Below are 14,025 nucleotides of genomic sequence, written 5' to 3'. Positions count from 1 at the left end.
TATGAAGCAACACAAGGGAAGGAGCAGAAAAGTTACTCTTTTTCCAAGGAACTGAAATCACCATGAGAAGATTCAAACGTGTAAATGCCTGTTTACATATTTTCTGAAATTCCCTTTGTTTTGTTTTTGTTATTTTTTTCTTAGGTCTTATCTAAGTTTTTGTTTGATTAAAGCACTCTGTTGCGGTGTAGTCATGGCAACTAGTTTACTTGAATGCATCTCTTTTTCTAGGAATGTAAGATTTAAAAGAAAAGAAAAACAAACCCAAACAAGACAAGCCTTCATGTGGTCCTGACCCAGCGTTTATTCATAACGATGGAGGCGCAAGTGAGCAGCGAGTGAGTACAAAGATGTTTATGTGCTTTTGTCTCCGTGAGTTCACTGGAGACTCTGGTGATGCCCGTGACTGTTCGTAGGCGTGTCTTTGGGTATGTTCTGTTCAAATACAGCATACATGTAGAAGCGCCCGTGTAAGAGTTCCGGTCACAGTGACACTGAAGTTATGACTGCCTTCCTGTCCTGGCACTGACCTAGATAGTCCATGAAAAAACTGCAGAGAAAGCACAGCAGCGCAAACTTCAGTGAGAATTCCCTACAGAAATGTAGATCTGTGTTGGTGGAGCTCCTGTGTGATGTCTTCTCAGAGTACCAGTCTTAATTTAATAACATTATGGCAGAAGAACACTTGCTGCAGTCATATCTGAAACTACAGGACAGACATAGCCCTGGCTAGGGCCTATCTATACATAGAGCTTCATGTTCCTGTAGCTATAATTGTTTAGCAACATTCCTAGTGGAATTTGCACAGTGCTGTAGTGAGGTGCGGTTATATTAGTGGAGAGGTGATGTTTGCCAGTCCATCATTACTAGGGCATTGCCTGCACTACATCCATGTCTAGAAAAGAGGAGAATTAGAACAATATAAAACCTGTCTGCAGAGATGCCCAATGATTTAAAGACTTTAGAACATGCTAGCTCTAATTAACACGTTCGAAAGCTATAACCCAGCTCAGGGGAGTGAGTACTTCAGCACCTCCTAAATTGTTCAAGGCAGGTTCTACCTAGTCTTTAATTTGATCTTTCTAGCATGTATTAAAAGCAGTCACACCTTGATTGCACTAGACTCTTCTGACACATTAATTCCAAAGGATTAGCTAACAAAGTTCATCTGCCCAACCTAAAAAAAGCCCTCTGTTTGTGCACATGTGTTTGTACACATGTGTTTGTACACAGTGGTGGATTAGGGGAGAGACCCAGGGCTCATTCATTCTTTTATGGCACTGTTTGACATTGGGATGGCACACCTACTGTTATCTGCTTTTCAACGGTCACTAATTTTTTAATTGTTTTAACCCATCACTAGATTCCAGCCATACTCAGCTTCTTGGATAGTCAGTTTTTCAGTGTATCCTTTTGTTACTATGATTGTAGGAGGGAAGAGGGGCAGGAAGTTGTGGAAGTGGAGTAGCAAAGAGTGATCTACAAGTGCTGGGACACAGCCAAGCTTTAGATTAATACAATATGACCATCATTTCACCATCTTTTGATACAGTGAGTTTTTCTTAGCAATGGAGCAGAACAGAGTAGCGCAAACAAAGGCTTTAGGAAAAAAAGAGAGAATCCGGTGGAGGCTTTTTTTCTGCATTACAACTCTGGTATCTCAAGGCTTTCACAGCAGTTATGAATTAGCAATAAATAACCTCTGAGGAGAGAGGAATAGACAGAGGAGAAAGATGCATTTTTAATTGCAAGATGCACAAAGAACTGTAGTTAATGCAGAGGGAAGCACAGGGAAGCTGTCCAACGGCTGGAACTGCAAAGACGACAGCTCTTGCCTTAAAAGTAAAGGGTCAGAGAGAATGGTTGGTTACTCAAACAGCAGCTTTGCTACTTAAGGCCTTATTCCATTAGTGATTTCTGTACGTTCTTTTTTTACATCATGGAGACATCACTTGAGTGTAGCTAAACTTGTTGTTTTCCAAAACCTTTGCAGAGAAGGGCAATCTCTTGCTACGTTAATGGGGGATTAGAACACTGAAGTGTGAAGTCAGGAAAAATTTGCTATTGGTTTTAATGGAAATAGGATTGTGCCCTTTAAATTTAAACTTCTTGTCGTAGACGTTTCAAAGCTGATTCTGATCTAAGCTACCACAACATACCTGAACTTCAACCAGTAAGGAAGAGAAATGAATCAGTCCATCTATCATTTGATAGGTTTTCCAGTGCCATGTCCTCTGACGGCACATCACAAAGGAAAATGGTCACTCCTGGAGCAGTCGCAGGGTGATTCTTGCTGTGCAGTATCCGTAGCAGCACGCAAAGGTCTCTGAGCTACAGGCCAGGTGACCAGAGAGAGAACAGAAAACACGTTCCCTGCATGGGAAGTTATTAATTATTTAGAAGAAGGGAGCAGCTAGTTCAGAATAGAGTCCTTGCCTCCCAGATAAAAATTCCCTCACTTCTCCCCAACAGACATATAATTCCTCTAGTTTTTTGAGTACTGATCTACTCCGACTGGTCACATAGCTATACAGGGCACTTGTAGGGACGGTGATTTGGAAGAGGTATTTTGTGAGAATAGTTTGATGAGAAGAGGGTTCCTTAAACCACCACTGACTGTCCCAGGCTGTTCTTTTGGAAGCAGACAAAATGCCTGCGTTACATGGGGATGTATGCGATTTACAGCTCTTGTTTGTTGTGTAAGCTCATACTACCACGACCCTACTTTCACGAAAGACAGAGAAGACTCTGAGGCCCATCACGCTCCTTTTTCACTCTAGTAAGTTGGTGTAAAAGCCAGTGTTCTGTATCAGTGGGATTAAAAAGGGTACAGCCCAGCAGTTCCTGAGAAAGCATTTTTTGAGAGGCAAAGCCCTTTCCAGTGTCCTCCTTCCCAACCCTCCTCCCTTGAATACCCACCTGTGCCCTCCCTGCTGTTGCTCTTGCTGCTGGGCTGTCAAAATATCTCTCGTAATGAAGCAGTCTGGCCTGAGGCTACTATTACCTCCAATCCCGATCCCGCTGCGCATGGCTCCGGCAGCGTGGCTGGTTGTTCACATGCAGTGAGCACAGAGCTGGGCTACACCTGAAAAAAAAAAGACAAAAAGCAGTGAATTCTGGCTTTTGGAAAGCCTTGATGTCCTCTGAGACTGTGAAAGAGACGGGGGAAGGCATGACGGTGGCTGGCTCGGGAGGCGGTGGTGTGGCTGTTTGGTCTCCTTCCCTGTCTTTTGGTAGGCTCAGGGATTTTGTTGGGACGGAGTTGTTGCTTTCCATCACTGGTGTGATAGTGTCAGGGTAATTCTGTGGAAAGATGGGGAAGTGGGGAGAGGAGCTATTAACTTACAGTCATAAAAGGCTAAGCACCCCAACTTTTTTTTGGGAAACAACACGATTCAGTGGATACTACACCAATTGTTGAAAGACCTGGTTTATTATCTAAGCTCTTCTGGTGTACAGGATGGAACTTTGCTGGCATAGTTAGTTTTGGACTACGAGGAACTCATGCTACAGACCTGCTACGACGAGGCTGGCAAGGCCAGTGCTATCGATGCAGCTGTGCTGACAGAATGCCGTTATCAGTTCGTTCAGCTTGGTTTAGGCACGATGGTGCCAGAGACAGCACATATGGCATCTGTGCGGGAATCCTGCGAAGGCAGAAGCTCTGGATTAGTTTGTGAACTCAGGCTGGTCATTTTACATGTACCTGGGTGTCTCTCTCCTCCCAGCCTCAACCTGTCTTTCCTGTAAAGGGGCAGGGCCTGCATCTGCAATGAGTCGTTAGAACACTTAGCACACAGGACCTTTGATCTCAGTTAGAAACTCACAGGTTTACTGTCACACATGTAAATAACAAATTACATTTAGGAAGTTTCCCCTCCTTTTATGGGTACAATAATGGCGGCATATCCAGGGTAAGTAATTTGTCCATGAAACTGGTGATAGAATAAGGAGGAAAATCCTTAACTTTCAGACCTGTGCTTGAAGCACCATCTCTTCTTGTAAAATGCCTTACCGCCCAGCTAGCTCTTTGCAGTTGTTGACACATTCGACCTGAGAGAAATAAAAGATCCAGGTTGGTTTTCAGTCCAACATGACATATTCCAGAGGTGGAGAACTAAATGTTGGAAAATGATTGCTATTTACTGCGTTTACTGTGGTAGTGCCTCTGTGAGCATTCTGGTTCTGGAATCATGGTTTCACTTTGCTAGGTGCCGTGGAAACACACAACAAAACGACACAGCGATTCATGCCCTCAGACTTGAAAATGTGTTCCAGTTCCTCAGTGTGGAACTTGCAAAGCGTACCCGGTTCTCTCACTAACCACGTGTGCGTGGATTTGCTTACATCTGTCTGATCTGCTCTCCAGTGGCGAATCTGTTTACACTAATCCTGAAAGCTCCGCTGTTAAGAGACTGGAGCTGAACAACTTCAGACTCCTGCTGTCGAACTCAGGCATCCAGGCAGAGTCTTGTTCTTTATTGCAGTGGGGAAGGGTAGGGAGGACTTGTTAGTAACTTTTAGTGCTTGTAAGAGACTGATGGGATCAGCCTGAATCTGTGCCTCTTGAATCCCCCCAAACTTCGCTGAGTTCTGCCAGAACACCTCGTGTGTGTGTGGGAAACCCTGCCTGGTCCAAGCCATGCACCTCCTGTTGAGCCACCATCATGGGGCCTTGCTTTTCCCGTGTTGGATCTCCACATAGCTTGGCCGGTGCACCTATGTCATGACTATCATCAAGTGCCTGTTTTTTCCAGCAATGAAATATCCAAGTAGATGCTGCCTTTCTAGAATGAAGACTCAGCGTATTCACTTCACTTATGACTGGGTCCAGTTTCTTCAGAAGCAAAAAGCAATGGAGCTGACATGTAGTGGGAAAACCCCATGGCAAGTCACCTTTTCCTTTAAAATAAAAGGTAAATAAAAGTTCTCTGGGTTAGGAAAGGTTCCATTACAACTATTTAACAGGGGCAGACTGGATGGTAATGCAAGGTGCTGTTAGGAGATTTGAGTGTGCATCCAAACCCCAGAGATCTGAGAAGTCGAGAAGTAAGTACCGCAGGAGGATTTGCTCCTGGAGGATGAAGGCCATTCTTGTTCTGCTCTCCTGTGACCCCTCCTGGAGGAAGCATGGAGACTTGTCTTTGGAGAAGGCTGCGGCCAGGCTCTCTCTACACTTGGAGGTGAAGTTGCCATGAGGAACGGAGGTGGAAGAAGAAAGAATAATCCTTGCGGCTGTAAAAAAGAAAGAAGGCTTTGAGAAAAAATACCTACTCCCCTATAAAAAGTGAAAAGGAATCAGTCCCATGAAACCAAGTTACAAAAAAGTCTGAAGTAGTTCTCAAGGCTTTGTAGAGAGCTCAGTGCAGTTCTAGGTATGCCAGGCATGAAGGTTTTCTGGGAGCGTAAGAGCGAGCAGCTCTTCTCACTGTATGGCCTTCTCACCTGACCTCCGTCCAGAATCCTCTTACATGCTTTCACAGAGAATGCCTGTGTCTCCCAGAGCCTCTTCCAAGCATTTTCCTTGGTTCATTAGGTGATAATAGAAAGTGATTTTTCCTCTGTCATCTTGAGCAATCAGAAGCATTAAGAATAAGAGCCTAAGCCTGAAAGCCTAAATGAGAGGGTTTGATGGGTATGTATATCTGCCTCCATTAGAGCAAGAAGCAAAGATGGCTCCCAGAGCTTGCTTTTCTTGAGAACAAATAGGCAAAAACAAGGCTCATGGTCAAGTGGTGTCAGGAGAAAACTGAGGTTTGGGGCTTAGATTCCATTCCCAGATCTGCTGAACCCCAGAGAGGCAGTTTCCTCTGCCTTTACTGGTGTGAAGCAATAGCTTGTAGGACAAGTTGTCCATTAGTGGACTTTTTGTGGAGAGGGGTATCCATCAGCTGAGAGCTAAGGGGGGCAGCAAATAACACCTGTAAGATCTCAGGCACATCACTTGGTGCACAAATGTCCATTTGTCACCTGGATTCACTCATAATGGGACCAAGTAGCTGCAGAACCCCAGCGTGAGTCCAGCGCTCGTGTTCTCGATCGCAGCCTAAAGAGGCTTCAGTTTCTCCACCGGTATAATGAAGCTAAAAGCACCTTCCTCAAAAAGGTGCTGGGAGGTGGGGTGTTCTTTCTCCTTGTCTGTGGACGCTCTGGGATCATCTGAGAGATGGTGCTGAAGTGGCAGGGGCTATTATTGCTCAGAAACTACCCTGCTAACTCTGCGAATGGCTGATGGTCGCAACAGCAAATCCATTTCTCACTGAAGGCAAGTTCAACTTGCCACCGCCTCCCCCTGTAAGAAAGCAGGGAGTAAGAGACACACCTTGGGACAAAGCTAAGAACTTTCTGTTGTTGTTCTGGGAACTCTAAGACAGAACTCATACAGAGCTTTCACTGTTCTGTCACCTTATAAGACTTGGGGGACAAATTTCTTGTACTGTGTTTAAGGGGGTAATTTATTTTCATTTCCCTTCTAGGTAGGATTTTTCCTGCAGAGTCGATCCTCCTTAGCATCCAAAGGTAGGGAACTCCATCTTGTTGATGTGACAAATCTCTGTAACAACCACGCAACTTAATTTTGGGCCATGTTGTCCTCTCGGAGCAGTTTCACGTGGGCCTTGTGCCATGTCTGCCACGGCTCCTAATGGAAAACAAATTTATACGGTGTCTCCTAAATCTTGCTCCATCAGTGGATGGAAAAGAGAAGGCTCCAGCCTTCTCCAGGTGTAGCCGGCCCGCACAGGAGTCTGCCAGGGGAGCAGAGGGCAGGTATTCCTGCACCCGGGAATCCCGAGGGATGTGCTCCCCTCCCCGGCAGGGTGCCATCTCCCTCCCAACACCCCCCCGCCGGAGCCGGGGGAGCCCGGGGCCACCCCGCTGGGCTGGCGGCTGCCGGCGCTGGCCCCGCCGTCCGTCGCTCACCCCCTCGGCCCGCCGCCGCCGGCGCGGCGCTTGCAAGCGCCTCTGCTGTTTAAATGGGCCAAGTTAGAGAAGCGGCGGCGGCGGCGGCGGAGGGAAATCTTGTTTGGTCAGAGTCTCTGAACTACACTGTGACTTCTGAGCACAGATCAATATCTGTCTGTCCCGGCTCGGAGGGCAGCCCGGCCCAGTAGCCCAACATAGCCAGGCATTTAGGGTCTGGGGGCAGCGGCGCAGGGAGCGCATGCCGTGCCGTGGGGGAGATAAATGTCTGTGTCTGTGTGTCTCTGTGCGTGTGTATATATAGATCCATAGAAATATGTAATGTAATACCATGTTTTTTAAAATTTTGTGCAGGAGTGGAAATTAAATACCAACTCGCGGTGATCATAAAGCCTTCGGTGGGAGCGGGGCGAGTCTGCACTTTGCAGGTGAAGGCGGGCGGCCCCCGGGAAACTTCTCCGCCCGGGTGGCTGGAGCCCCGCGGGCAGAGCCGGGAGAGTCGCCACCGGCTCCGGCTCCGGCGGGGGCTGCGTCCTCCCCGCGCCCGGCGGGCGCCGGCGGCGGAGGGGAGGGGAGGAGGGATCGCGGAGCGGCGGCGGGGCGCAGCGTTTAATTTTAATTATTGCATATAAATAAATAAACCAGGTGTCAGTTTAAAGGAAGGAGGTGGGGGGGAGGGTGAAAGGGGGCTGAGTGGGCGGCGGGGAACCCTCCAGCCTGGTGAGAAGGTGGGTCGATCTAGGGGAATCAATAAGCTTTTTTTTTCTTGCCTTTTTTTTTTTTTTAAACCAAAATAATGTCTACGGCAGCAGAGACCTCTCCGAGATGTCAGGTATTAGTCCGGAGGGGCAGATCTGCGAGCCACACAACAGCTCCCGGGTCTACGGTACATTAGCCTCTCCGTGGGAGAGGGATCCCAGACAGCTCTGCTGGGGAGCCAGCCCAGGAGATTTGTTAGCGGGCTGCTCCGGGGGATACCAGCCACCTCCGGCACCCGAGCGCCAAAGGTGCTTGTGTTGCTGCTGCTGCTGCTGCTGGCGCATTTCATCCAAACTCCAGACAGAGCGGGGGCAAGTTGAACTGGAGACATTAGAGCCACTGTGCTTTGGAGAGACGAGGGCGCACGGGGAGCGCAGTAGCACCATGCCTGCTATCAAGAAGGAGCGACTTGACAGGGAAGAGATGGCCCTGGCAGCCTTTAACCAGCCCATGGAAACCTTACCTGACTATCTCGCCCCTCTGGCCGCCGCTGCCATTCCGGTGGTAACCCCGCACCCGCCGGCTTACGACCAGATCTTTGCCCACCGCGCGTACCTGGGCTTCCACGAGACCCACCACCCCCACCCCCACCACCCCCACCACCCCCACCACCTCCCCGAGGACCTGATGCTGGAGAGGTTTTCCTCCATCCCGGATTTCCAGCCTTTCTTTGACAACGGAGAGCCTTGCATCGAGGTGGAGTGCGGGGAGAACAAGGCGCTGCTCTACATCAATAAGTTGTGCCAGGGGAGCAAAGGACCCTCTATCCGGTACCGGGGAGAGTGGCTCACCCCCAACGAGTTCCAGTTCGTCAGCGGCAGGGAGACGGCCAAGGACTGGAAGCGCAGCATCAGGCACAAAGGTAAGGCACCGCTCGCCGCTCGGCTTCTGCCGGGGTCCCCCCGCTGCTCTGCTCTTCCTCAGCATCCTCCCCCTCGCCCCCGTGCTTTGGGAGCCGGATCCGAGGGGGGGAGGCTTAGTGCACGGGGACCTGATCTGCTGTGGCCGTGCCCCCCCCCCCCCCGCCCCGTCCCCCGCGCACCCCCCCGGTCCCTCTCTACCGGATCCCCTCGGTACCGGAGCGCGGCGAAGTTTTCCCAGCGATTTGGGAACAGTTGCTTTGGGGGTGGTGGGGGTGGTGGTGTTTGGGGAGGGAAATGGATGGATGGGGTGGGGTGGGGGGGGCTCCTCTTTTCTGGAGAGAAGTTTCATTTCTGGCGGGCAGAGGTTTGAACACCGGGCGAGCTGCGGGGTTGTCTCCCCGCGGTTCTCCTCCGCGGGTGGGCGGCGGGCAGCGCGGCGGCGGCGCCGCGGGGAGCGGGCGGTGAGGAGCGGCGGCGGCGGGCGGGGCGGCGGGGGGTGTTCCCCTGGCAGCGGGGTGGTGCGGGACCTCCGCGGCGCTGGCGGCTGCTGACGGGAGCCTGCCCTGCCTCCCTCCCTCCTTCCCTCCCCTCCCGCCCGCGGTGCAGCCCCAGCCAGCGCCGCAGTCCCGGCAGCGGGGCGGGCGCGGCGGAGCTGCGGGTGCGGGCGGCAGGTGGAGAGCGGGGAGGCGGAGGGGAGGGGGGGGCACCCGGGGGAAGGCGGGGGGGGGGAGCCGGTGCGACACGCAATTAGCTGAGAGCTGGAGGTGTCAGCCCGGGGGTCTGAGGAGCTATTAGGAGGTGACTGACACCTCGCCTTGTTTATTGATCGCCAGAGAAAAGGGGAATAACTTCGGGGGCCGCGCTAATTGCCATTACTCCGCTCATCTCTGTTTCTTTTATTACTGGGCTCCTGGCTGCCTTCGGGAAATCTCAGTTCCTCTGGGGTGAGTCAGGAGGACTGAGATGCAACGGACGGAGGAGCAGGGGGGGCTGCCCCGGCCGCCCCCCCCCCCAACCCCCTCCCCCTCCCGCGTGGGGCTGGGTGCACGGGCGGCGTGGGCAGTGCGGAGCCCCGCGGGGGTGCGCGCAGGTTGTGCGGGTTTGGCGGCTGCGCCGGGCGCGCCTCCTGCCTGGGCTCTCTCTGGGCTGCGGGAGCGTTGGCACCAAGGTTAGGCAGGGGCTGGCGGGGGTCGCGCCGTTGCTGCTTTCCACGGTGATCTGCGGGGAGAAGGTGCGATGGAGCGGTGGGTGCTGGCAGGGAGGCAGGCAGGGGGCGGACTGTTGGTATGGCAGGAGATGTGTGCTTTGTCCCCCCCCCCCTTCCCTAAATACTTTCCTTTTATAAAGGTGCTGATTCTTTTTTCTTCTTCTTCTTCTTTTTCTTCTCTGCATTCAGGGAAAAGTTTGAAGACTCTTATGTCCAAAGGAATCTTACAGGTACATCCTCCAATCTGTGATTGCCCTGGGTGTCGAATTTCGTCTCCAGTGGTAAGATTATTGTTAAACTATGTGCTTTAGTTAAGACATCTCCCTTCTCCTCCGCCTCCTTCCCTTAAAAAAAAAAATCCCTTTGCTTCTGTGATCATGAAACCGTGATCTCTGAGGGCTAGGAACTGTCAGTCATGGAGTCTTTGCCAGAGCACTGTGAGGGTACCTGCAGTCTAGTTAAAGGCTACCAGAAGAGGAGTTTGCAAACAGAGCAGAGGGAAAGAGCAGTGTTTGACCTAAAGGATGCAACACCCGGTGTCATTGTATGGTTTTCAGGGGGAGCTGTCTATATGCAACCGGCAAATCATTCACCAGCCTCTTCCCTGTTCTCACCCCTTCATTTTTGTGTATTGTGCAGAGGTGTAAAATGGCTAAATAAAGCAAAAGGGAATTGTAATTGCACCCACATGTTAGAGTCAGAACAGCTACAGTTTACAAACTAGTAGTGATTTTTTTTTAGATAAACTGAAGGAAGAACAAACGCATCTTAAACTTTTACAACTTTTACAACATTCATGTCATAGATCACAGTTACTGCTTTTATAGGTCTTTTCTTCCCAACTTTTGAGTTCCTTGTGTTTTCTGCTGTCTGCCTTTATCCTGAGACTTTTGAAATCTCTATATGACATTAACATTTTCATGACAAAGATGCTGATGCTATAAATAAAAAGCTACTGAAATCATAGTAGACTAAGGCATTAAAAACAGTTCATCGTGTGTAAAAATAACCATAAAATACAATAACATCTAAATGGGATGGCAGAGCTGTTGGTTTGTGGAACTAGAGCAGGTCTTGGTCTGAAAAAACCACCATGACTGAAGACATTGTCAGTAGCACTGCGGAAATAGATGCAGCTGGAAATTTACGTACTTTTATCCACTGAAATCAACCATTTTTTCTTTTATTATTTCTTTTGAGATCAAATGGACAATCTCCTCTCATGTGCAGTATCTTTATGATTCTGCATGACAGAATTGAGAATTTAAATTATTTCTACATAGTATATATGTGCATGCGTACTTACGGATACAAATATACACAGTCACGTGGGAAGGGGCTTAGAGCAATAATCAACAGTTGCATAAATTAACGTGAAGATCCCGTCTCTGTGAGGCGAGTCTCGTGTCTGTTTTGGGTAGCAGCAGTCCATACCCAAGCAGTAAGAGCCCATCGAGCTTATGAGTACTAGTGATATCGCAGCATTGTCGTGGTATTTGAAACCCAGCAAACCAGATAGACTGAAACCAGGCTTTTCCGACAAACTCGTGTAGTTCCCCTTGAGTTCAGGGGCAAAGTGCGACGCGGTGTAATAAGCTTTCTCTAGTTTTGAGTTTTGCATATGCTTTAGTTACCAATCATGTGGATCAGAGGCCAAGAAGCAGTGAGCTGCAGCCCAAAGTGGTATGCCACAGTTGCTGGTGGTGTTGAGAAGTGTCTGGCTGGATGACACTGTCTGCTGGTCACTTTCTGCGTACCAGGTTGCGTTAGCTGGTAGCCAAAATGACACATTGCACTTTCCTAGCAGCACCATTTTTAATAGTTTCACAGGGATGCTGTGCATTTACAGATGGGAAGGCAGGTCTGCATGAAACAAGTGTCTTTTAAAATAGAACTGAACTTGAGAAGTTCAGATAGAGCAAAAAGGTTGGTATAGTTGTGGGAAAGGAGAAATAAATCCTTCCAGACTTGCCTCCTACTGCTTCCCCAGCTGTAAAAAATTGGAGGGGGTTTTGATGTCAGAATTTGCACGTCAAGGACAAACCCCAATAAGAGCTTTTATCAGAACTCTTGTTTCTCGGTGCTTACTGCATTTTCTGTGCTGTAGTTAGAACATATACCTGACCAAATGACAGTTTCACATTTTGAACCTGAAATTTTTTGGTAGTGCCTTGTCATAGCTGCCTGCACTACACATTCAAAACAGTTACACAAGAAGGAGGATTAAAAACCAGGCACAGTTTATCTTTCCCCATTTAGTGATCACCGATTTAAGCACCACTGAGATCAAAGGGCTGTTTCTCCTCAAATGTAGAAATGCTGTATATTTTATAGTGTAGGTAAGTAGAGAGCTGCAGTGCCTGGGTCCCTGAGCTACTGTGTTATCACGCAGGAGTATGGAGACCGCAGCTTGTTGTGCTATTCCAAAATCAGTCCTTGGACAGCGGGAATAGGCCAGAAAAACTCAAGCATTCCTTTCCTAATGGGGCAAGCCAGCTGCTTGTAGGCATCTGCACCTTCCCCCTGCTGCTGGCTGCAGGCGGACAAGGGAGCGCTCCAAGGACCCTCTTCCTTCGGGAAAGGGCACAGGCAATTTCTCCAGTCCTGCCACCCTGCCGCAATCAGACCGGTAATGGCAGGGGCTTTAATCAACAGCAGCGGCTGTTCTGAGCCCCAGTCTGGGTCTCTTTCGGGGTTGGGGAGAGGAGGGGTTGATCTGGAAAGGAAATTGCATCGTGCCCCAGAGCCGGCTTGGAAGACGCGCCCGAGGAACCCGAGCTGAGCCCTGCACGAACCCCCCCGCGCCTGACTCCCGCCTGCTCGGGCTCCCCGCAATAAACCCGACCCCCGGCACAGCCGGGCAGCGACCCCCGGCCCCCCTCCTCGCCCCCGGCCCGCCGGGGCTGGCGCCGCCCGCCCGCCCGCCAACCGCCCCCCCCCCCCTTCCCGGCCGCGGTGCCGGGGAACGCGGCGCCCGGCCCCCGCCGAGCCCGGCTCCGCCACCCCCCGCCGCCCCGTCGCAGCTCGTTTGCTGCAGCTGCAGACAGCGGCCGGCGCCGGGGCCAGCTCCGCCACCGACCGCCGGTTTCCTGCGAGGCGGAGGGGGAGCAGCCGCGTCGCGCCGGCCGCCCTGGCGCCTCCTCCCCCGGGCCGCGGCCGCGGCCGCCCCCGCGCCGGCATCCATCAATCAGCGGCGGGGGGCCGGCAGGGGGATGCAGGAGGGGCCCCTCCGGGCCGCAGGGTCGCTCCGAGCTGGTGGAGGCGGCGGGAGGGGGAAGCAGGGAGGACCCCCGGGACTGGGGGAGTGCAGGAGGCCCCGCGGGGCATCCCCCGTGCCGCTCTGGGGGCTGGAGGGGCAGCGCCGTCCCTCCAGGCTGCGGCGGGGAAGCGCTGCCCGCACGGCGCGGTGCTGCCTCCTTCTCTCCCCAGCATCTCCCCAGGGATGGGGAATGGGGCACTGGATGCTCAGCCCACCCCATCCCTCTGGATAGTGGCTGTGCCTCCCATCTTCCTGTTCCCTCTTTGTACCTTAGTCTTTGCCCCTGAGTTTTTTCAGATCTGGAAAAACGGCACAGGTCTCAGTCCCCTCAATTTTTTGGGGGCACAGGATGCCAGGCGCTCACAAAGTTGTCAGATGTGAACAAGGGTCTTCCCCCATGTTTGTACTTGTCTGTTCTGGGCAGACACAGTTAATCTTGTTTGGAGCCCTGGATGGATTCCAGTCTGTTCTGGTGAAACCCATTCACTACAGGGTTCCCTCTGTCGCCATCGAACGTCTCTCTCTGCTCCGAATACCACTCACGCGTTCTCTCCATCTCCGCTTTGAAACCCCCAGACAGGGCTGGTCCTGAAGGCGCACGCACTGGCAGTGGTCTTTTTAGCCAAAGTGAAGGTGAAACCTAATGGTCTGGAGAACAGCACTAAAATCTTTATTGCTAAACCAAAATATCATATATTTGCAAAGTCCAGCATTACATATCCAGTGTGACAGAGGAGAAGCATTCCTTATGATAGATATACTTCAGTTGTTTCCCTGATCCGACGGAGTGTGACCCTTACTGTGTTCTTCATAGTAGCCAAGCTGCCTCTGAGAGTGGGCTGGGACTGGACTTTGGCTGCTCCTCGTCCTCTTTTCCCATCTTTTCTTGGGCAGGGTGTCTGTTTGAAAGGTAGCCCATGTTGGAGTCCGAGGTTTGGGTCACGAGTAAAGAAGGAAAGGCAAGCTTTTAAAAAGCTATTGTGATATGGCTGTATTCAAACAAAACAAAAAGCACG

The 14,025-nt window shown here is 51.1% G+C and overlaps 1 protein-coding gene and 1 long non-coding RNA gene across 6 annotated transcripts in view; one reads left to right on the top strand and one right to left on the bottom strand.

Annotated features, from left to right (window-relative positions):
• Positions 1-285: 285 nt before the first annotated feature.
• On the bottom strand, positions 286-8,605 carry LOC141751885 (uncharacterized). 4 transcript variants are annotated; one of them, XR_012590132.1, is made up of 5 exons: positions 5,058-6,619; positions 3,516-3,647; positions 2,920-3,085; positions 2,160-2,373; positions 294-550 (listed from the first exon to the last, which is right to left on the bottom strand). It is a non-coding gene; the product is annotated as an uncharacterized LOC141751885 (long non-coding RNA). The 4 variants fall into 4 exon arrangements; XR_012590133.1 differs by lacking the exon at positions 5,058-6,619 and adding an exon at positions 8,305-8,605 and having other exon boundaries at positions 286-2,373; XR_012590131.1 differs by having other exon boundaries at positions 292-2,373.
• The window catches only part of SAMD11 (sterile alpha motif domain containing 11), a 125,653-nt gene continuing 118,446 nt past the window's right edge, over positions 6,819-14,025 (top strand). Inside the window, exons 1-2 of one of the 2 annotated variants that reach the window (XM_074609452.1) lie at positions 6,819-8,542; positions 9,940-9,980. In XM_074609452.1, the coding sequence (XP_074465553.1) occupies positions 7,747-8,542; positions 9,940-9,980 (837 nt within the window). In that variant the 5' untranslated portion in view covers positions 6,819-7,746. Of the gene's footprint in view, positions 8,543-9,939; positions 10,032-14,025 lie in introns of both variants that reach the window. The other variant, XM_074609451.1, reaches the window with a different exon arrangement.

This window comes from Larus michahellis, chromosome 16 (assembly GCF_964199755.1).
Source record: "Larus michahellis chromosome 16, bLarMic1.1, whole genome shotgun sequence".
In the NCBI taxonomy this organism is placed as follows: Eukaryota; Metazoa; Chordata; class Aves; order Charadriiformes; family Laridae; genus Larus; species Larus michahellis.
This window is presented reverse-complemented; position numbering and strand designations above follow the sequence as displayed.